This window comes from Stylophora pistillata, chromosome 11 (genome assembly GCF_964205215.1).
Source record: "Stylophora pistillata chromosome 11, jaStyPist1.2, whole genome shotgun sequence".
In the NCBI taxonomy this organism is placed as follows: Eukaryota; Metazoa; Cnidaria; class Anthozoa; order Scleractinia; family Pocilloporidae; genus Stylophora; species Stylophora pistillata.
This window is the reverse complement of record NC_142529.1, coordinates 21,781,266-21,803,860: the sequence shown is the minus strand read 5'-3', so window position 1 is coordinate 21,803,860 and position 22,595 is coordinate 21,781,266. Positions and strand designations below refer to the sequence as shown.

At 36.7% G+C, this 22,595-nt stretch overlaps 1 protein-coding gene across 7 annotated transcripts in view; it reads right to left on the bottom strand.

Moving 5' to 3' along the window:
* LOC148720600 (uncharacterized) overlaps window positions 1-22,595 on the bottom strand; it is a 37,416-nt gene that overhangs the window by 5,419 nt on the left and 9,402 nt on the right. For 6 of the 7 annotated variants that reach the window (XR_015993573.1, XR_015993572.1, XR_015993570.1 and 3 more), the window contains 16 exons: window positions 21,640-21,903; window positions 20,955-21,186; window positions 20,286-20,342; window positions 18,837-18,929; window positions 17,150-17,378; window positions 14,698-14,854; window positions 10,670-10,727; window positions 9,322-9,366; window positions 8,648-8,690; window positions 7,688-8,043; window positions 6,572-6,813; window positions 5,991-6,286; window positions 4,694-5,023; window positions 4,399-4,549; window positions 3,599-3,664; window positions 157-1,396 (listed from right to left, as the gene is read on the bottom strand). Coding sequence is in view for 3 of the 7 variants with exons in the window: in XM_088739840.1 (XP_088595966.1) it covers window positions 157-1,396; window positions 3,599-3,664; window positions 4,399-4,549; window positions 4,694-5,023; window positions 5,991-6,286; window positions 6,572-6,813; window positions 7,688-8,043; window positions 8,648-8,690; window positions 9,322-9,366; window positions 10,670-10,727; window positions 14,698-14,854; window positions 17,150-17,378; window positions 18,837-18,929; window positions 20,286-20,342; window positions 20,955-21,186; window positions 21,640-21,903 (3,859 nt within the window). In the remaining 4 variants the exon portion in view is untranslated. The remainder of the gene's footprint in view (window positions 1-156; window positions 1,397-3,598; window positions 3,665-4,398; window positions 4,550-4,693; window positions 5,024-5,990; window positions 6,287-6,571; window positions 6,814-7,687; window positions 8,044-8,647; window positions 8,691-9,321; window positions 9,367-10,669; window positions 10,728-14,697; window positions 14,855-17,149; window positions 17,379-18,836; window positions 18,930-20,285; window positions 20,343-20,954; window positions 21,187-21,639; window positions 21,904-22,595) is intronic. The other variant, XM_088739841.1, reaches the window with a different exon arrangement.

Sequence of the window (22,595 nt, the reverse complement as noted above, 5' to 3'; positions counted from 1 at the left end):
GGATGAATTAATAAATGAATGACGAGAAAAATGAGCAAATGGACAATAAAAGAGGAAAAAAAAAAACGAAAGTGGCAGAACAAAAAAAGTCATCGCCTCAATTGTCAAGGATTTGAATAAAGCAGGGATGGAAAAGAAAATTAAGAACATGCCTACCAATAGCTTTCCTTCTCATCTCCCTCACAAGAATCTCGCATTGTTCTGTCCAGTTGTACTTCTGTCCATAAAATGCCCGCAGTCTCTGCATCTCGTTTAGACGGTTTCCTCTCTCCTTTTTACGGACACTCTTGATCGCCTTTGACCAGACTTCGGGTTTATCGGAGTTAACTACACAGTGTTCTCCAAATTCTAGCTTCTGCAACGCTTTCGAAAAGCCTGAGTTACGGCCAGCAAGGACAGGCAAACCAGCGGATAAGGCCTCAAGGGCAGTGAGTCCAAATCCTTCTGTTCTTGAGGGCATGATAACCAGATCCATACGACGAAACAACTGTTTTAATAGATTTCTATCCTTGACATATTCTTTGACAGACAGTTGGTTTTCAGAAATGCCATGCTTGAGAATCTTCGCTGCAACTTCGTCTTGCTTTCCTGGAGCCGCTCCAACAAATGTGAGATGATAGGAATCGTTTTTCAGCTCAGGACTTGCAAACGCCTCAGCCGCAATATCGTAGCCTTTCAGTGTGAAGTCCTCGTCATCACCACGCCCAAACATCAGGACCTGAAACACGTCATTCTCGTTTGGCGACTGCTTTACATCGGTTAGATTTTCCATGATTCCCGGTGTAAATTCTACAACATCTTGCTCTTTGTCAAAAGAGCGTAGATGATTAGAGTAGAAACCTTTCAATTCAGGCCCAACTGGCATGACAAGGTCAGCCATTTTACAGAGACTAACCTCATGCTCGTTCTTTTTCTCACCTTGTTCAACAGCTTTCGGATAGTCCTTGTACATACCGAGTTTTTCTTGAGCAGTGTGCACCACTTGGACCCACTTGCAGTCATGAGATTCCTTAATAATCTGAGCTTGTCGACCAAGCTTCACACCATGACCAATTACAACATCAATTTCAAGGTCTTTCGGTGGACAAAATAATTCTTCTTGGGGACTGCATGCCTCACGTTGCTTTGCCTTGACAATAGTGACGCCATCTTTTCCAGCTTCTGTTTTTTCTTCCTCTCCACATGCAAAGCTAGGGACAAGGAAAGTGACTTGAACTTGGGGATGTCTTGCTAAATGAATGGCAAGTTCCCTGTTGAAAGTCGACAATCCACCTTTCAGTGAATTCCACTCGTCTGCCAAGATTGTGACTTTCAAAACTTCGCTTGAGCAAATACTTGGATCTGTTACTTCAGGTGCTTGCGGTGAGGGAAAAGTTGTGCTGAATTCCGGCCCAACCTGAAATAACATAACCCAGTTAATTATGTAAAAAAGGTCTGTGCTTGTTCATCGTGGTAAAGTGCAATAACAATAAAATACTATCGTTTGTCCGTTTGACCGCATTGTGAGATAAACGATAACACTTTATTATTATTATAACCGAGTTATGGAAACGTGTAATAAATGTCTCATTAGACGTTTTGTCATGTAGTATCGCTGAGTATTTTTGCGAGCCGTATTTTGACGAGCCCGTAGGGCGTGTCAAAATACAAATATGGGGTAAAATACTCAGCGATACCACACAACAAAACATCTAATAAGAGATTTATTATACAACGCGCCAAATTGTTATTTCAGTGCGGGCGAATTTCGTGGATATTTCTGGAGTACGAATATCGCGTGATATTCGTCCTCGTCTCGCGCGTTGTTTGTACTCTACGAAGCACAGTTGGATAATAAATAAATCTTATTAGACGTTTTGTTGTGTAGTATCGCTGAGTATTTTTACGAGTTATGCCATATTTTGACGAGCCCGTAGGGCGAGTCAAAATACAAATAACGAGTAAAAATACTCAGCAATACTACACAACAAAACGTCTAATAAGTTATTTATCATCCAACACGCCAAACTGTTATTTCAGTGCGGGCGAATAACGCGGATGTTTATTTACGGGGATTGCGTGGCAGAGGTATGCGAAGCGGAACGGAATTGGCGCGTTGTTGTGTTGCTGTTTCTATTTTCTTCATTAAATGAAGAAATTTTCTGGTCGTCAAGCTGTTTTTCTTAGTTCGATTCACCTAATAAACTTGGATCTATATTTGCCAACCATTCTGACTCTTCGTCGTCGGAAATATGATTCAAATTGTCCGCCACCTTTTTTTTTTTTTCCGAAACTACAATCCAATTCTTCGCTTGCGCGATGAGCGAAAACCTGTTTAACCAGTACTCTACAATAGACGAGTACAAATACCGCGTGATAATTGTACTCGTCTATGGCGTTATTTGTACTCGTCTAAGTGTAGTTGGATAATAATATATCTTATTAGACGTTTTGTTGTGTAGTATCGCTGAGTATTTTTACGAGTTGTGCCGTATTTTGACGAGTCAAAATACAAATAACGAGTAAAAATACTCAGCAATACTACACAACAAAACGTCTAATAAGTTATTTATCATCCAACACGCCAAACTGTTATTTCAGTGCGGGCGAATAACGCGGATGTTTATTTACGGGGATTGCGTGGCAGAAGTATGCGAAGCGGAACGGATTTGGCGCGTTGTTGTGCTGCTGTTTCTATTTTATTCATTAAATGAAGAAATTTTCTGATCGTCAAGCTGTTTTTCTTCGTTCGATTCATCTAATGAACTTGGATCTACATTTGCAAGCCATTCTGACTCTTCGCCGTCGGAAATATGATTCAAATTGTCTGCCACTTTTTTCTTTTTCGTAACTACAATCCAATTCTACGCCTGCGCGATGCGAGAAAACCTGTTTAACCGGTACTACAAAAGACGAGTACAAATACCGTGTGATATTTGTACTCGTCTAGGTGTAGTTGGATAATGTAAACTAAGAACTAACTATTAAGTTCCCTAGTGATTCTATTAGGGTGTGCATTCGTGGCCAACCAGTTCACACACCCTAGACTTCTAACAGTGGACTGGCTACAACCCTTCAATGGACTCTGATTATGACTTCCGCTAAGTTTGTCGAAATGTCAGTCACTCTGACTACCGGCAACAATCTTCCCAGGACTACTATAACCTGGACAATCAGACTACACGACAACTTTTAACAAACTGATTCTGTCAAACGCATACTGGAAAGCGCTAATGTTTTCCTGTGAAAAGTCCTATTAATTTCAAATACATTAATGAACTAATAATGACTGCTTCCGTGACACTTTTGGGAGGCGGTTTTCAGCTCATGACCTCATCAAAATCAAATGATCAATTATCATCATTTACTTTTTCGTCGGAGACAAATTTGATAGAAAGTGATTTTGAACAAAAGCTAACTAAGGGCAATGTAAGTAAAGAACACAACACCTGCCATAACTTCGAATAAATCTTATCGTTTGATTCATTAGTAAGGTAAGATCTGGAAGGACATATTTCATATTTCACTGATCGAAAACTAAGGACATCTAAAAGGCTGATTGATTTTTCCAATTTCTTGTAACTATTTTCTGTAATATTCAGAATGTTGCCTTTTTTACCTGATCTTCCCTTTGCTCACGCATGGCTATCTGCGGTGTGGAGGGAAAGTTGCTGAGGGAAGAGCTCTGCAACAGAGATACTCAATTTCTAAGAAAAAATATTTTATCCGACATTTACATCTATCAATTACTTAGCCCTGTCACTAGAAAACGGTTGTCAATTTAGCTCAATTGGCCCTCTATGGATATACCTTACGCCCTATGCCTTGACCAAGCTAGGGCCCCTTACAGCCAATGAGACGTTAGAGAAAATACGATGGAATGGTTGTCGGTCATTTTGAAATAAAACCATTTAACAGCCATTTACATCGGCGACTTTTGCTGCGGCTCTAAGTGCAATTTCTGCTGCGATTTTTTCCGTGACTTCCCGAGGACATAGTGTGGTAGCATTTTCCCTTTATTTTCACTGACAATCTGCAAAACTCAGGCTGTAGTTATCTCTCTGATTTGATATCCCACAAAGAGTTGGGTAGCTCTGCCGGTAGCGATTTAAGCCTAACTTAACCTTGCCAGTAAAAAATAGATGCGACGATAGAAGGGAACGATAATGTAGAAAAGAAGAACAGTAAAGGAGTTAATTGAGAGAGATAACTTAATCTTCTGCGATGCTTTCTAGTCACGCACTTTGCCAGAGCGAGGAGTGTAAAACCGTCATATACGGATGGGGGTACTTTTGAGTGGTTGAATCCTAAGAGTTACACAGCCGAAGGGAAAAAGCTTTAAAAGTTAGTTTCCAAAACTGCTCCTAATCAACATTTACTTCGGCCAGATCAATTTTTTTAATTTCGTATACGACATACCTGATCTGATGAGGCTGGAATGATATGCAGCTTGCACAAAGTTTCCCTATTAAGCTGGTATTGCTCCACTGTGTACAACTCTACTTCCAGGTTATTGCAGTCGCTAATGGATACAGGCAAACTTCTTTCAAAAGGTTCAGTTCCGAGAAACCTGACACAAACAAAGTAAACAAAGATACAATACTAGAGATTTCTTTTTGTTTAGGCAAACTATGTTTCTCATTACGCCTATGCTCCGAGATGGCGGAACAGTGGAATTTACGTTGACTGAGCAAAAATTCAGTAATAAACTAACCTCAAGAAGTTGTCTAGATTTCCTTCTTGAGTCACAGTAAATGCTTCGGAAAGAGACACAGACATTTGATCTTTTTTAGAAAGTGGCCTCAGCGAGTTTCCTCCCCCTTGAAAACAAACGCGATAAGCTGAACATAGGTGAGTATGTACTTGACCTTTAAGATGGATTGGGAAGCAGCAAAGAGTCAGCAAGTAGTTGCTAGGTTTGCCTGCATCACATACACGAGCTAAAAATCCAGCTTCTTTTACCATGAGTTTTTTGCAGAGATCAAGGACAAAATCCTTGAGGATAACAACGGGTCGTTTTATCCAGTCAATCCAAGGCCAGTACCTATGGGACAAGGACACAAACTTAACAACATCTTTTTAAGGAGTCACCTGAGTAAAGAGTATACATTTTTCAATCACTGATCAACAAATCAGAACGCAAGCATCCTAGAGTTATGAACTAACTGATTAGTCTAGGATGATTTCATTCAACCCAGAAAAAGGATTTAAGTCAATAAGTAAAACTGATATGAAAATATTCTCAGAATGAGACAAATGACCCAGTTTGTTTCTACTATGACAACTTGTAATGAAATAAACTTCATTTGACCCGGCCGCCGATGAAAATCGAGGAAAGAATTAACAAATCGGCAGTGGTTTATCGTGGTCTGCACTCTTATTGACAACGATATTCGTCATCACAATGGTCAAAATGTTGTGGACTCACGAGGCGCAGCAGGCTTAGACGAGATTCGAACTCATGGCTCCTAGATATCCTTGGAGGGAGGACAAAACAAATTGCTGTCCCACAATGACATGATTTTTTTGGTAAGCAAGCAATAAGCAATACCGCGCATAGACTTATCAACTCACACCCCGGAAGAGTCGACAAAGGTTTATAATATCTACTATAGACGACAAATCGGATTAAAAAATGAGATCGATTTGATGAAAACTACATATTCGTTGATTGGTTGCTTGCTTATTTATTTTCCATCCCTTTTGTTTTTAGTTTTTTGTTGTTCGAAGACGACATATTTGTGCACGCCAAAGTCTCACCTACGCGTGTCTTTTCTCTGATTCCCACGGCCTTTCCTGCGCGAAAGCTTTATAGTTTATTACTAGTTCTGCTTGGTTTCCATTCCTTTTATCTTCAGTCTCTTTTTGTAGTTCGAACGAAGACGACATATTTTTGCACACCAAAGTCTCATATATGCATGCATTTTGCCTGATTACCCACAACCTTTCCTGCGCAAGCGCTTTGTAGTTTATTTACACGGCTTCTTAAAAGGCCACAAGAGAATATTTACTCTGAAAAGTGATTAACTGTAAACGTCACTGTCCCATTTTCAAGTACCGCTAAGCTTTCCAACTGCTCTGTTATTTCATTCCATTCTGTTTCATCTTCTTCTGAGCTTCGGCAGAATATCCTGACGTCAGTGGCTGAATAATCTGGAAATTTCGGTGTGTCTCCCCGAAGTGTAACGGGGATTGTGAGCCTTGCAGGCGCTAAAAGCTGAACTGGTTGGGATGGTGAAATATGAATAATAGGTCCGGCAACTAGTAATTCTTTCCGTCTATAATCACGCCGTGGAACCTCTTGCACCTTCAAATAAAAACGAAGTTAGAATTAAAAGAAACTGCAGCGTGTGCAATAAAGCAAAGTCGAAAGCTCTCTAATTTCGTAAATAGTCGGTGGGGAACTCGGATGGCACAATTATTTCTCACAAAAGTCGCTAACAGAAGGTACCATCATGCTAATCGTATCCGGCGGGTGGGCTGGTAACTCTGTCGTCGCGTGCGAGAATCTTGTCTTCAACTTAACAGCAAAAGCTTAAAGTTAATATGTAAAATATAAGAGAATCGTCTATCATAAGTGATATACAAGTACCTTTACAGAGAGAGCAAAGGTTTTCTCCGAAGGGAGAGAACTCACTGGGAGTGTTACACTCACTCCCGGATAGTCTGACAGAATGCAGTCAAATAAAGATGACAATGTCGAAGGGTTTTGGAATGTGAAAGACTTGAGACGCCAGACCACCGCAAATGAAGAAAAACTTGTAATTTCTGACTCTGCAAATGGAAACAACCAGTCGGGGAATTCTTCCACGCTGGAATGCTCATCTTTGACATCTGTAAATGAGTTCGAAGTTGTTGTAGCTTTCTCGTGACAATCAACAAACCCTCTACTTTCAATCAGATAACTCTGTTCATTCAGCTTCACATTTAGATGTGTTTGGCAAGCTGGTTGTCATATTTTACCACAATTGACAGTAATGTCGCAATCTGATTGGCTAATTTGCCGTTGTCGATACGAGTACAGACAACAAGCAACGCAACGTGTCACGCACTGAAACAATCGCTCTAATTGACGTCGAAATTGTGCTAAAAACAAATCGACAGTGGTTTAGCGTGGTCTGTGCTCTTAATATTGATGATGATGTTCGTCATTAAAGTGGTCAAAATTTGTTGCAGACTCACGAGGCGCACAACATTTTGACCACTGTGATGACAAATATCATTGTCGAAAAGACAACGGACCCCGCTAAACCATTGTTGTTTTGTAAATCCGAAGAGGTGAAACATTTGAAGTGGTAGTTGGACAATCGTACAAGATAAAAATGAAAATTCAATCGAGCTTATTAGATGAAATATAAAGTTGGGAAAAAAGGAATGTAAAGTCTCTTGTTATACAGTTAAGTTTTCGGTGGTTTGGTGCAAAGAGCGAAAGACATGTAGATAACAGAAAGGTGTACCATTTTCAGTCTAACCATAAAGGCACAAGAAAGGCTAAAGAAACTACATCTTGATCTAAGATACTCCTTAAGTAAAATGGATATTTTAATACCCACTATAGCACATAATTGGACTTTCCCTTTTTACTTACTGGATAGTTTGCTGACGTGCTGTTTAACTTATTTTTTATGAAAGGGATATATTACTCAAGAAAGAATGGCTACACCCTGTAAAAGAAAAACAACAAATAAATTACCAAAAAAACCTCTACCTGATGGTGTCCATGCCCATCTGGTTTCCAAGTCTCTCCAATCATTGGTCTCCTCATTGATTAACTCTTTGATCACCAATTCGTACCCTTTGATATCACTAGCACTGTGGGATAAAGCCAACTTCACTTTCCCATTGAACTTGTAACTTTTCTCTGCACCAGAGAGGCTTTCACAGGCTAGTTCCATCACACTGCTCACTAAGGCCTCATTTCTTTCTAGGGGTGGTGACAGAATCCGTGGATTCCATAAAAAACATGTGACCTCTGCAGGTGTTGGCAGAGCTTCAAGAGGGAACACTACACGCGATGGAACGTTTTGAACTAGTTGGATTCCTCCTTCCTCTGTAATCTCGCTTCTGTAAAATTAGAGATGTGAAAATTAACTTAAGGAAATGAAAAAACTTCAAGAAAAAGCATCATCGTCCAAGTACAGCACCACTCGTAAAAATACTCAGCAAAATACACACTAAAACGAGTAATAAATAAATAAATAAATAAATATCCACCACTTTCAACAACACTGAGGTGGATAATTGTTTTAGCACATAACACCCAGATACAAAAAAATTAGTATATTTCTTTCAATATACCATGGCTTGTAACCCCAATAATATTGTAGTAATGAAATCTCTTTAGTTTATTGTAAAATCTCTTTCGTTTATTGTGGTAATCAAACTTCTTTAGCTTGCAATGTGTAGTATTTACTTAATTATTTATTTCTAATACTCGCCAAGACTAGCTAACGCTAGATGCGGGTTGTGTAAATTTGCTTGTAATGTTCTGTAGAATAATAATAAATAATAAACAATAACTATCGTATCCTATCGTATCATCCAAAAAATGGTCGGACATTTCCTGACGTCCGATTTTGTCTCATCGGCTGCTTGGAGGTGAATATTTCTTGCTGTAATTTATTTAGGTACTCCAAATTTGATGTTGAACAAAAGCATGTTTACTTACTTACTAACACTGATCTTGTCATTCCCGATAACGAAGCCTTTTTCTAATTTCAAGTGAAAGCAAACATGAAGAAAGAAGAAAAAAAGCAATCAAGTTTTAAGACTTTTTGGTGAGGAACTGTATTATATGAATGGCATGGAACCCTTTCAATCGAGTTGCACAACATAAAACAAACCTCAAGTAATAGCAATAACCCATCTGTAGCAAGGAGCAATATTAGCATTCAGTCTCTTTCACATGTAAACTCAAATGTACTCATTCCGTCTACCCCCACAAAATCAATTCAATTCAGTTCAATTTGTTTATACCAGAAGATTCACAGCTTGGCATTTACTGCTTGCTGATAGCAACAGCCAGTCTAGGTGAGCAGTAGTTTTATGCAAATTAATAACCTGCCAACAATACTTCAGTGGCAGGTGCTCTTCCGGAATATTACATGCACTAAAGTACATCTATGCAGTTGTATTTAGTCCTCTGACAGAAGAACAAATATATCATACATCGTTAAAACTATGAAAAACTACAAATTGAGGTATACATTTATCTTGAGCAAGCTCCTTAGGCTCGAATGTACCTAATTGTTCCAAAAATTTACAACATCTACTAGTATATAAATTTCGTTTCTCATTTTAGATTTGACCTCACCTAAGTTCCAGATTCTTTTTTTACTTTACCTTTTCTCTCTTGAAGTTCCATAGTTCTAAGCGCTTCTTCTATGCCTTATTCAATAAAAGTTTTGAAGGAACAATTTACAGAGAAGAAATAAATATACACTAACTAGTTACAATAAAAATGAGTAATAAGATGAGAAATTACATCATTGAAAGGGAAAAAAGAGTTTCTATGAAAGAAAAAACAAAAAAACTTGCTACAAAAAAAACAACAAATAAATTACTAAGTTGAATGGGTAAATGTTGCAATAGATAAATGGAATGGGGAAAAAAGATATGCAAATACAAATATAATTAAGCTGAGCTGTTTCTATGATTTTTCAATTGCAAGCCACTTGGTTATTCTTGTTTCCGTAATTGCTATAAATGTTGAATTGAAAATTCAATTCATCCTGTAGATTTGTTTGAAGTTGTCCATATTACGTCTAGGACTGTGGATATTTTGTGTGCAATAAAGGTAAACCTCAATTTGGAGAATATACACTTTAAAGCTTATTTTTAGCTCAGAAAAGTCATGTGAAGAATATTTACACCTCACATTTGGAGTATGATCCCTGAGGTGGGATTTTTAATCAACAAAAGTATTCAAGCTGCAGATAAGAGAGGTGGGACAGGGGGGTCCCCAACTCCCACTTCCTGTACTACTTTCTCTCGCCACTAGTACTTTTGTGCCCCTCTCTTTCCTGACTCCCACCCTTCATCATATTAATCATGTTTGCAGTCTGAGAAAAATTTTATTACATTATATTTTGCTATGAAAAGTTTTGAATCAAATTATATATCAGTGGATTATGCCACTGTAAAGTTATTTTGAAATAATTATCATCTTTTGTTGCATTATGGCAAGAACTGAAAAGATTATATACCTGTGGATCTACATAATTTGCTGATTTAAACAGTAAAATGCTCTCCATTTTAAGAAAAAAATTTCTGCTGGGTTTTAAGATGCACCAATTGCACCCATTAAGATATTTCTGCAGAGAAAACTTTTGTTTTAAATTGTGTGCAGTCCTGAAAATAATGACTATGAGATGTTTATCCCTCTCTGCTGTCTTCCGTAGTGTGACAGAGCAAGAAATGAAAACATAATGTGCTGGTGGCTGTAAGCCAGAAATCAGAAAAAGAGAGAACTCAACCATGTATCATGTGCAAAGGACAAACTTCTAAGACACTTGGAAAAAAACAATAAGTAGCACTAGTTTGATAAAAATCTGGTAAAAATTGGGTCAAGATTGGAGTTCTATCGTTACAATCACTCACTCACTCACTCACTAACTCAACTTCACAACAGAGCAAAATTCTAAGAAAACTAATATACAAAATCTTCTCTAAAACTGCCATGCATGATTACCTTGAAATTGAGAGCCAACAGGTTCAAACCATGACTTCCTGATATCTGAAAGTGGAACCTGTAGAGTCCAAATTCGGAGCAGAGTTTGTAACTATTCACTATTCCTTACAAAATCATTTACAATATTAATGTATAATATTGTAAATAGTTTTTATAGTAAGTATTGTATATAATTAAAACGCAACTTAACGTTCTTATATTTTGTATATTCAAATAGATGTTTAACTAGATGATTATTTTGGAAATACCCTCGATAGGGCTAACCTCTGGTGTCTCCCTTTCTTTCAAATTATTTATTTTGTGATTTGATTGAATAAAGTATTATTATTACAATTAAAATCAAGTGCACATTGCTTGCTAACATGTTGTACTTTAACCCTTTGACCCAAAAAGTGACCAGCATGTAGTTTCCCCTGACAAAAATAATTAATCATCCCTCAATCAAACCTTAAGGTCATGAGAATAAAGGAAATTATCACCAACAGGAGAAGTTAAGCTTGATTGTTAAATGAATTCTCCTTATCAGTACCATGGAAATGTATGGAGAAAAGTATGGAGAATATAGGCATGCTAGTGTTATGGAGTAAATTAAAAGATTAAATATAATTTTAGTTGAAATGATTGAAAGCTAGTTAAATTGGTATTATCCTTTGTTCAACAATAAATTAACATGCTTCTCAAAGAAAGAAAACTATATGAAAACCCACTCTGAAATAATTTAAACCTGGACTCCATTTCAGCCAGTTAAAGGGAGGTTCATCATATATTGTACATGTGGAAAAAGTAAATTATGTACTAATGAAAAAGTTATCCACTGATTAATTCTTATCATTCACCGCTAGGGCTATCATCCTCCCTATTAATTTTAGGTGTACATTAAGAAGCTCTCAAAATAATGTATCACATAAGAGTTGAAAACAGGTTATTTTTCAAAACTTGGCTGATAACTGAGAGACTGATCAGCAAAGCGTGATCACTTCAATTGAATTCTAAAGAAAAAGACTTGTAACTGTCGTTAAGTTAAATATTAAGTTTTAGTGATGAGATATTATTGTGACCTCCTGCACTGTCGCTAAAAGGAGAGTCTATCTGAGTTTTGTGCGATAGAGTTATCTGCGACCATTTGCCACTTCTGGTTAATAAGGCGTACAGAGAGGACAATCAGTAACCGTATTTTTCTCTCCCCTTGTTGTTTTCATTTATTATTTGATCGATTATTGTTAGGGTTTATGCGGTCGACCTTTGTGTTGTTAAGTAATAATTATTGTACATTTTTAACCCCCACAATAATTAGTGTACAGTTTTAGTTTAGCTCCTTGTAATGTCGCTTAGACTAGGTTTTCTTGTTTATGTTTTAGTTTGACGTGTTTGATATTTATGGCGCGCTTTTGTGGACAAAAATACTTGTTTGATATTATATAAGACTTGTTGCCGATATATAAGAATCCTTCACAGAAATATACAACTTGTTACGCAAAATATGACTTCTTGAAGAAATTTACGATTTGTTGGGTAAAATATAACAGTTGTTGAAGACATATACGACTTGTTGCGTAAAATATAAGACTTCTTGAAGAAATATAGAACTTTTGCAATAAATATAAGACTTGTCGAAGAAATATACGACTTGTTTAGGAAAATATCAACTTGTCGAAGAAATATACAACTTTTGCGCAAAATGTAAGACTTGATGAAAAAAATACAACTTGTTAAAGGAAATAGGCAAATTTTTGAAGAAATACGACTTGTTGCGCAAAATAAGACTTGCGCAAAAATAATACTTAGCCCGTGATTGATCAGTCAGCAGCCTCTCTTTAAAACAGAGGAAACTGGTCCTGGTAGAACCTCAAAATGGCGGAGATAGAAGATATCTCTAGTGACTAAATACAGGAATGGCTCTGACCTGTAATTGTATGATAAAAATAGTAAAAGTTAATAAGTTATATCTTAACTCCTTGCATGTGAGTATTGTTTAACCGTGTGTCTTCAAGCGGAATAATGAAATATCAATGCTAGCGAAAACACTGACGTGTCAAACAAGAATGGTTACTTGCATGATGAAGGGAAGGCCTTTCTTGTTGAGCGAGGTCGTTCAGCGATAATCCGGCGATGTCTAAGTCATCCGCTGACAAGTTCCGCTGACTAAGCTCATTTGATCAGTCTAAGCTCAGTTTAGGGGAACGATCAGAAACTGGAACCATTCTGTATTTCACTGCTGGCAGGAATGGCTCCGACTCATATTATGCATTTATTGATTTTCTTTTTTTTTTTCGTGTTGGTTAATAATTTTTAAACTGAGATAAAGTCGAAAGAGCTTTTATTATTAGGCTTTTATTCTGTTAGGTTCTTCTTTAGTTGACCATTACAATGCTTGTGAATGGAGCCCTCATAAATTAATACAAGGCCATGTGGTGTCTCAGGTTTAAAATAATGTTGCAACTACATGTCACGTTTTGAAAATCACACAATGTGACGTAACGCTGCCACCGATCTGTACAGTATGCTCTGCCGGAGAACTTTTCTGGTCCAGTGGAGTTGTGAAAAGTTACCAAGCAAAATTAAAGAAATCTGCGACTTTCTTCCCTTAGGTGTTGTGCAAAAATACATGAGGGGCCCGATGAATGGATTTGTCTTTCATGTGAACAATTTTCCCAGAGAGTCAGTGTTACACGAAGAAAACTCCCTCGATTGCAACCAAGCCTCATTTCTCGAGCAGAGCATGCTGTAAATTAAAAATATTGGTGGCAGTGTCATGTAACATAGTGTGATTTTCGAAACCTAACATGCAGTTGCTGCATTATTATAAAATTTAGAAACTACATGGCCCCAGATCAATTTAAGAGGGCTTCATTTACAAGCATTGTAATATCCAAGTTAAGAAGAACCTAATTAAAAGCTCTTTCTATTTTATCTGAGTTTAAAAATCATTTAGCCAAAACAAAAAAACATTAATAAACCATGAGTTGGAGCCATTCCTGTCAGTGGTAAAATACAGGAATGGCTCGTCTCTGATCGTTCACCCGAACTGAGCCTAGACTGACCAAATGAGCTTAGTCAGCGGAACTTGTCAGCAGATGACTTACTCATCGCCGGATTATCGCTGAACGACCTCGCTCAACAAGAAAGGCCTTCCCTTCATCATGTAAGTAACCATTTCTTGTTTAACACATCGGTGTTTTCGCTAGCATTGATATTTCATTATTCCGCTTGAAGACACACGGTTAAACAATATACTCACATGCAAGGAGTTAAGACATAACTTATTAACTTTTACTATTTTTATCATCCAATTGCAGGTCAGAACCATTCCTGTATTTAGTCGCTAAATAATGAAGATATCTTCAATCTCTGCCGTTTTGAGTTATACCAGGGCCAGTTTCCTCTGTTTCAAAGAGAGGCTGCTGACTGATCAATTGTGGGCTAAGTATTATTTTCGCACAAGTCTTATTTTGCGAAACAAGTGGTATTTCTTCAAAAAGTCGCCTATTTCCTTCGACAAGTCGTATATTTTTCATCAAGTCTTATTATTTTACGCAACAAGTCATATATGTCTTCGACAAGTGTTATATTTTATCCAACAAATTGTAAATTTCTTCAAGAAGTCTTATATTTTACCTAACAAGTTGTACATTTCCCTAAAGGATTCTTATATATTAGCAACAAGTCTAATATATAATAATAAACAAGTATTTTTGTCCGCAGCGCCGCGGCATAGATATTGGATTAAATCGTATTGGAATCACAATTATACGGGTCTGGTGTCAGATTTAGTACTTCGATCTATGCGATAAATGCCTACAATTACAATACTTATTGACCAATCACAATGACATTTAAGGTATGCAAAAAAGGGTAAAGAATGTAAGTTACTTACTATTCAATACCAGCAAAATCACATAAACTGGCGAAATGATAACAAACAAAATGACATGAAGCCACCTTGAAGAGTATGAAAGATAGAGCAAATTTATCTGCTTGAGCATAAAACCTTTGTGATGATCGAGTTAGACTGTTTGAGGAATACAAACCTCACAGCAGATGTACAATAAACTGTTTTTCCTTATCTCTTCCTTTAGGACTTTTCCACTCCAAATATGGGGGTCTCCACAGAAGTCCAGTTTTGTTTGGCGCTCTCCCTGGGAGTACAGTTTTTCTTTCTGAAATACTGCTTTTGCACAATAAAATCTACATATGGAAGTAGACAAAAAAGTAAAAGAGAACAATGGATTCTGTTGCTGATGTTTCAAGTCCTACCCACATTTTACCCATGTGTCTCACTGATCAGTAAGAACAATACTAACATATGAAGAAGCAATGAATGTGTTCTTCTGTGTTTTAAAGCATGCACTCCCTAAAAGCTTAATTCACAACAGAACAGAGCCCTGTAAAGGCTTCATTATTTTTTTAAAATAGAGAATCTGTCAAATTCCCCACCCATAACTATTTTCAAACAAATTTTAATTTCCAAAGTGAACATAAGTGTTGTCAGCATGTTCTATACTCTCATACGACAAGCTAAACCAGCCAATCAGAATCCTTGTTACAACAGTTCAAATAATCTGATGGCTTAATTAAACCAAAGCTGTCAGTAATGCCAATTTAAACCATCAAAGTTCACAAACCACCAAAGTTACTAATCTGCATTATTATAGTTCACATATTGAATTAGTTTGGCAGGTCAAATTTAACACCTTTGCCTGAATAGAATCTGAAAGTGAAATGTTCAAAGAAATTCAGCTAAATTGTTTCTCATAAAACATGCAAGTTTATTTACATGATGATTAGAAAACAAACTGATCAAGGTGTATGTTTTATTAATGAACCGCACCCGAATCCACATGAACACCAAGATTGTTTGGGATGACAGTGCCATAAAACTGGGCTTCTGTGGCCTTCCACTCAATGCATTGGAAAGAATATCAGATTAAGCTCTTAGTTGTTCACTTGAAAGGCACATGTAATTTCTGAGGCTTGCATGCTTCCCTGCAATGACTGGAGATCACCGTGATGAGCTAGCCGTGATGGATTATGCTAGTTTGGTTATATTTTTCATCATTCCTATTTTGTTCTGCTTTGGTTTTAAACATGAAACTATAATATGTACATACTATATAGTAAGTGTTGGCTGTATTTGAGTTTTGTTACCACACTTAAGCTTACAATCTACAGGTAAGTGGGTGCAAAAACCTCAAAAACTTGGACAGTCCATTTAGTTTCTCTTTGAGGATTTTCATCTTTGCTCATGTTATGATAATATAATAATTATATGGTGCTTGGCGTATTTAAAAAGCTTTGTTTGGTTCTACTATTGCTACTATGTTTGGACAAAGTAGAAATTGTTAAATGGTGTGACAACTGTTAATTAATGTTCCAAAAACAATGATGTTTTGACCATTCATTGTCATTTTCAGGTTGAAAAGTAGAAAAACTTTTAGCATGCACCTAAATATATATGATTGATTGTAAGAATGCTAATGATATACTGACAAAAACTCTCAAATATTTAGATACAAAAAATTACAACATGAATGATAAAAGAAACATTAATAAGGCGATAGAAACAATATTACAGTGAAATAATTGAACAGCTCTGCACATATCAAGTCACTTTGTTTGTCCAGTTTTAGTTTATCAGTTTATGAATAAAAAAATATTTGAAAAATCAAACAGTCAAGTTTATACTCTAACATTTCTTTCAAAATCTTGAAATTGCTTGCAATGGTCTGCAGATCCTTTTTCCATGCTTATCCTTTGTGTGGTTGCCAACTGTTGATCTCTTGTGTTACTCCAAACATTGATGTAGGTTAAGCTGATATAGTCTACACCACATAGACCACGTTTAAAATCATAAACTATGTTTTGTTGATTCACAATTGAAAGTTGACAGTTACTGAGAATGAATGTTCTGTAAAAAATTATCCAATGAACAGGATGCTCCCATCAGAATTGCCTTACCACTAATGTAAAGACCAGAATTCAGCAAATGCTGTAAGACACCAACTTGGTGATCTCAGTCAAACGATTGATACTGCTGCTCAGCCTGTCTACATATGGTCAGAAGATCAAAGGACAATTCAAACCCAAACAACATAAACTGCTTCCAACTGAGAATGAACAAAATGTAATTTTTTTGTATTGTTTCTATGTAGATATTTTAGAGTTTTTGTCAAGTGACTCATAAGCATTCTTACAATGGATTGTATATATTTAAGAACATGCTAACTTTATTTTTACTTTTTAACCTGTAAATGACTGTCACACAGTTGAAAGTACATCATTGCTTTTTTACTTTAATTTTTATAGTAAATCTTCTTGTAAAAATTTGTTGAATTGAATACTTTAATAGTTATTGAATTACAATTAGGAATTTAGTACACTTTAAAAAATGTGCTATTCTTTCAAATATTCATTAAAAACAAATCAAAATTTAAATGTCAAATTTTTCTTCAGACAATTAAGCTTCAATTATTGAAATATTACCTTTCAGTGTCAGCAAGAATAGGGAAGGTTTTCTTCAACACCTCTTTAATATCGCCTGGTGTCATTTTTGTGGTAAAAAAGATTTCTCGACGCAGCTCTGGATCTGGATCGATGCGTAGAGTTGGCAAGAACACTTCATCTGTTTTTTTCCCTCTCAAAACAAATCCCCCTTTTAAGACCACAGCTGTCTTTTTTATCACATCAGATTCATCCTGGAGAGAAGCCATTCCTGAGGAACACAAGATGTAATTAATTGGCACACACAAAAAAAGTAATATCAACCTACATATATCAGCAGAAGACACCCCATATATCAACCAAATGAACACTCTGGACCAAATATGTCCATTAGGGGTGAGCTAAGGATGTAATAGTGTCTAAACTACAACATGGTTACATTGAGTATTTAGGCCAGGTCATCAACACATTACCTGGCGAGAAAGCTTGACTCAGGTTTACTATATTTTTGGCAAAGAAACTGTATCAGGTTCCTGTTAGTAGTTAAGCTAAGATTTGTAAAATACTGTGTTTTGGAGGATTAAATGATTCCAAAAACAAGTTGACCACATGGCTGAAACAGCTATATATCTATCCTTTAACATTCACTTGAGTTCCATTTCACACAGCCCAATAAAAATTCAAAAGGCCTTGAGTATTGGGTGCTCTATTGAACTTACTCTGCTGCTTTGATCTTCTCAAGAAGTGCTTCTGAACTAAATAGTTGTTTCTTTCTTTAACTTTTGAAACAACTAATTATTCATTGGTGATACGATGAACAGGAATAGTAATAACAACACTGGTCATAGGGGTGATTGGTTGTGTAATTACTTAATTGTAAATATTGTGCTGCAAATGCATGTTTTCATCCACTTTCACTTGAATCCCTCAGTTTACATACCCTTAGACAATTCTAGAGCCATACTAATAAGACATCATGTTTCCAAAAACTAAAGCAGGACTGCAAATGCCATTGACAACTTATTCTGTCTAGTGCACTCATTGCACAGACTAGAGTATTTGTTGTTGATTGGAAAAGAGTGTGTAAGATACAACTTGCGGTAAACAAGAAGTAGACATAAAAAAAATTCTCGAAACCTTGGCAATCATTTCTGTTTTTGAAAAGGAACACTACCTAGTTGTCAACAACTAGAACTTAGGCATCGAAAAACAAACAGTTGTTGACGACTAATTGTTTACTATCTATACGCCCTCAGAACCACAGGCCATATAAAAGGGGGGTTACATGGAAACTTCCCTGCCAGATTCTTTCGGCGGTAAAAATTCAATAATAGCTCCCCGAAAAACCTGCCGGCCGACAGTCTATTTTCTAATAGACTAAACTCGTGCAAATAACCTGGTTTCATAAAACACCGGTAAACACTTGTCCTACAATCCCTTAATGTTTAACTCAACATCTATTGATTTGAAAGAAAAAGTAAAAATTAGTATCCCAATTTCAAGGAATTAACTTTCTCAATAATAACCTCAACACTCAGGTATAAGTATAACATACATTTTAAAATTATGAAAAAGTACAAGTTATAGTCTATAGATTCACCACAAGCAAGTTCCCTGGGCTCAAAAGTTTGTAATTGTCCCAAAAATCCATACCATCTGCCAGTATATAAATTTAGTTTCTCATTTTTGATTTGCCTTAATGTGAGTTCCAGATTCTTTTTCCCTTCACCTTTTCTTTCTTGAAGTGTTGCAATTTTAGGTATTTCTTCCAGTTCTTTTTCAGGACCAGTGGTGGACATAACAGATGGGCTTGAAGGTCTTTCTAAAAGTGCACAGAGCAATATTAGCATTCAGTGTCTTTAATGTGTCGAACTAAAATGTACCTATTCCGTCGACCTTCACAACAGCATACTTAATATTCCTTCAAACTGAAGAAATGAGTGGAGAATATTCTACATTTGGAAAGCCGGGGGAAAAAATTAAGGCATTTAACAGCATTCTTTTTCTGGTTCCATCCAAAAATTCATTTAATTTGAATTTGCTTTTGATTTGCCTTCTAATTTCTAAGATTTCTCCAGAGGCTCCTGTTGTCCAGCTGAAGCAGTGGTGCGCTCTACATGGAGAGACAAGGTGTCTTACCGAACAGGTATAAAAAAAGAAATTGGCACTCAACATGTTTTTATAGGTAAAAAGTTGGAAATAGGCATCTAACACATATCACAGTCATGTTAAGGTATAAAAATCTGTTTGTATTGGCTGTCCCATTTATCACTTATGATCGCTATTGAAGAAAGCTATACATACTATTCTGATATATACAGTTTCTTTTTCAATTAGAATCTTTTATTTAATCGCTTTCACCATACTTACAATACTAAAAGGACTAAAATATACATATGAACAAGACACAGAAGAGAACGGAGGACAAGGGTGCGGGACACACAACAGAGCGAGGCTCCAAATTAAGTGTGCCCTTAAACCAATTTAAAGAGAATGCCATATAAGTGACCTTCTTACAACTTCCCTGACATTCAAGAGAATCAACTTCATTGAAATCATCAAACTACCTTGATGATTTGAGAGGATCAGCCTCATTTCTTTCAAGTACTCCACAAACATAGAGTACTCTTCACTAGACTCTACTAGTGTAGTCTGGAGGTAATTCATTGCAATTGAGTTCAGGACTCCAGTTGAATCTATTGTTTCTAGAGTTCCTAGAGTTGTTGAGTTCCTAAGTTGTTGAACTTCTGTTTTAAAGTTTAGCCAGACATTTGTTGATTTGAAAGAAAAAGTAAAAATTAGTATAATCCCAATTTCAAGGAATTAACTTTCTCAATAATAACCTCAACACTCAGAGTTCATGAAAAATGTAAATCACTACAGCTGATACTTTCAAGCATTTACAGTCCAAGGCTGTGCTCTAAGAAAAATTGAAGGGAGCCCAGTGTTCTAAAACTGTGAAATCCAGGGTGCCCAGCAAATGATTTTTATGAAAAAACTAAGATTCCTGAGTCGCCCAAGAGCAAAAGTAAGGCACCAGGGGCCACCAGACACTGCTAGATCACAGCCCTATACACATTTGAAAGATAATGATATCATGATCTTAACAAGAAGATCCAAAATCAAAATAAATTATTATTTTGAGGGATAACTGTACTCTTAATTGTCCAAAAGTCACCTTTACTTGGCTGCTGCTGTTGTGGCCATTCATTATCAAGTAATTGTTTCACAACGTCTGAAAAGAAATGAAATAGATTATAAACAGCTTCCTGAGCAGACCACTAAATCTGCACTTATTGTTAGTAATACTTCAAGAAGGGTAAAATACTTAGCTCTCGACATAAAGACCTTGCTGCACCCTGGCTATCCTTACATCAAGACCAAGAGCCAACTACTTGACTGTTTGCCCCCCCCCCCCCCCCCTTCCCTTTCAGGCAATAAGTAAAAAGAATTAAATTGCAGGTGTGATACTGCAGACAACACTAGTAAGATACTAGTAAAGATAATTTTAAATATTTTATTATATAGAAAAAAGGCTTTTACTCATGATCAGATCACTACAAAATGGTTCCGAAACAAATGCATACAGCATCATTGACTTGCACATTGCTATCAGTTCTATTTTGCATGTAATTCTTGTAATTTCCAAGTTTTTTTTAACAGAATCATTCACTCATTAAAATTGGAACAAATTTTACAAAGTTGATACACCAACAGTTTCAATATTTATAGAAGACCTTGTTTTTTATGATTCCTTAATACTTGAGAAATTGCCTTGCCACTTAAAATTAGGGGCCTCATGCTTTATTGCTTGAAGTTCTATCTTTGAGAAAGTCTAAAAACTCACCAGGAGGAGGAAAGATGAGGTTGGCATCAAATTTTTCTCCATTTAAAAATCTTGTCCCTGCTTTGCATATCTTAGTAGTCTGTGAGTGACCTTGCTTTCGTGCTGCAGCATGGCTCATCCAATTGCATGTGAAAAGACAGGGTTTGGCCTTCTTTTTCTTTATACATGGTGGGCATAATGAACAACGCTGAACACTCAGTCTTTGCCATTCCATCAACAGAGCATCTGTCTCCTAAAATTAAACAATCTTTTTTGTATTGTATTTGCAATAGTTTCTGAAAGGAAGCGTGCTGTAAGTTCAAACACGTGTAAGGGGACATAACAGAAACTGGTTTCTCAAGAGAAGACAAGAAAAGTCTTTATCTTGGACTTTCAACCTATATCTTCAAGAAGGCTATGCATTATAGTCTGTATCATCTAACCAATTTTTTCAGGAGAAACAGTTGCTTAATGGCCAAAACATACTATACAGGGGTTTGAAACTTGGTTAGGCTAATAGTGTTGTGTGGTGTTCCTCTCCCCTAGAGGGCCTATCTCCTCACACAAGTGTAGCAAGTACGAGTAAACTTTCAACAAAACCTAAGTAAATGCTGTGGAAGGGAGGAAGTTGTGGTACTGGTGATGCATTTTATCAAATCAAGCAGGTTTAACAGCTGTGTGAGGTAATTTTGAATACAGACTTTACCTCAACAATGTTCAAAAGACTTTTCCACAGTGAATCTAATTCTGCCTTTAGTCCTCTTCCTTTAATGTAAATGGCTGGTGAGCCTGAATCAGGTCCTGTAGGGTAAATATGTTTATGAATCAGGATTCTGTGATCATTCCCCAACAACAGCATGTGATCTTTCCAGTTACAAAAGTCAAATCCCAGTGAACAACAGCGAACACGTAAGCGATCAAACAGACCAGGGGGTAAGTAAGACATCATAAACAGCAAGTTGATCTCTGCCTACAGACAAATGAAAATATGATTAAACCACACATTTTAACATCATACAATGGTTGCTACAAGGGGAACAGAAGTTGATCCAGTGACAAAATTAATTCTCTAAACCAAAATCACAAGAATTGTATGCCAGACATTAAGGAGACTTACTAAATAAACGAGATCTTAGAGGTGAAAGAGTGAGTTATGCTGGTGAAACTTAGTAACAACCACCTAATCCATTGAAATGAATATGAATATAGTTTAGATCTGACCACTTGCAGCCCAGAGGCTGAATTATGGGTGCAGTGTAAGGCTGAGAACAGACGTCAGCATATCAGGCACCTCTGGCAGCCGCTTCAGTCTATCGATCTCACCTTCCCACCCATCCCACCTCAGGGGAGGACATCCATCACACAGTAATCTCGTGTGTGGGAAATTAACGTCTCCTACCCCAACCCTGCAGGAGACGGGACCTCCATTTATTCGTCCCTATCCGAGAAGACTAGAATATCTATCCATTTCTTGATGTTATAGAAAGGTAGCAAATTCTTCTCAATTATTTTAAGACCTTGAGTGTTGGTCCGACTGGGGCTCGAACCCTTGACCTCCCGCACAACAGTCCAGCGCTCTATCCATTGAGCTAACCGGGAGGCGGTTATTCTTCCAGCACTTTAACTTAGTGAACAATTACTTTTAATTCAAACAAAAAGTCA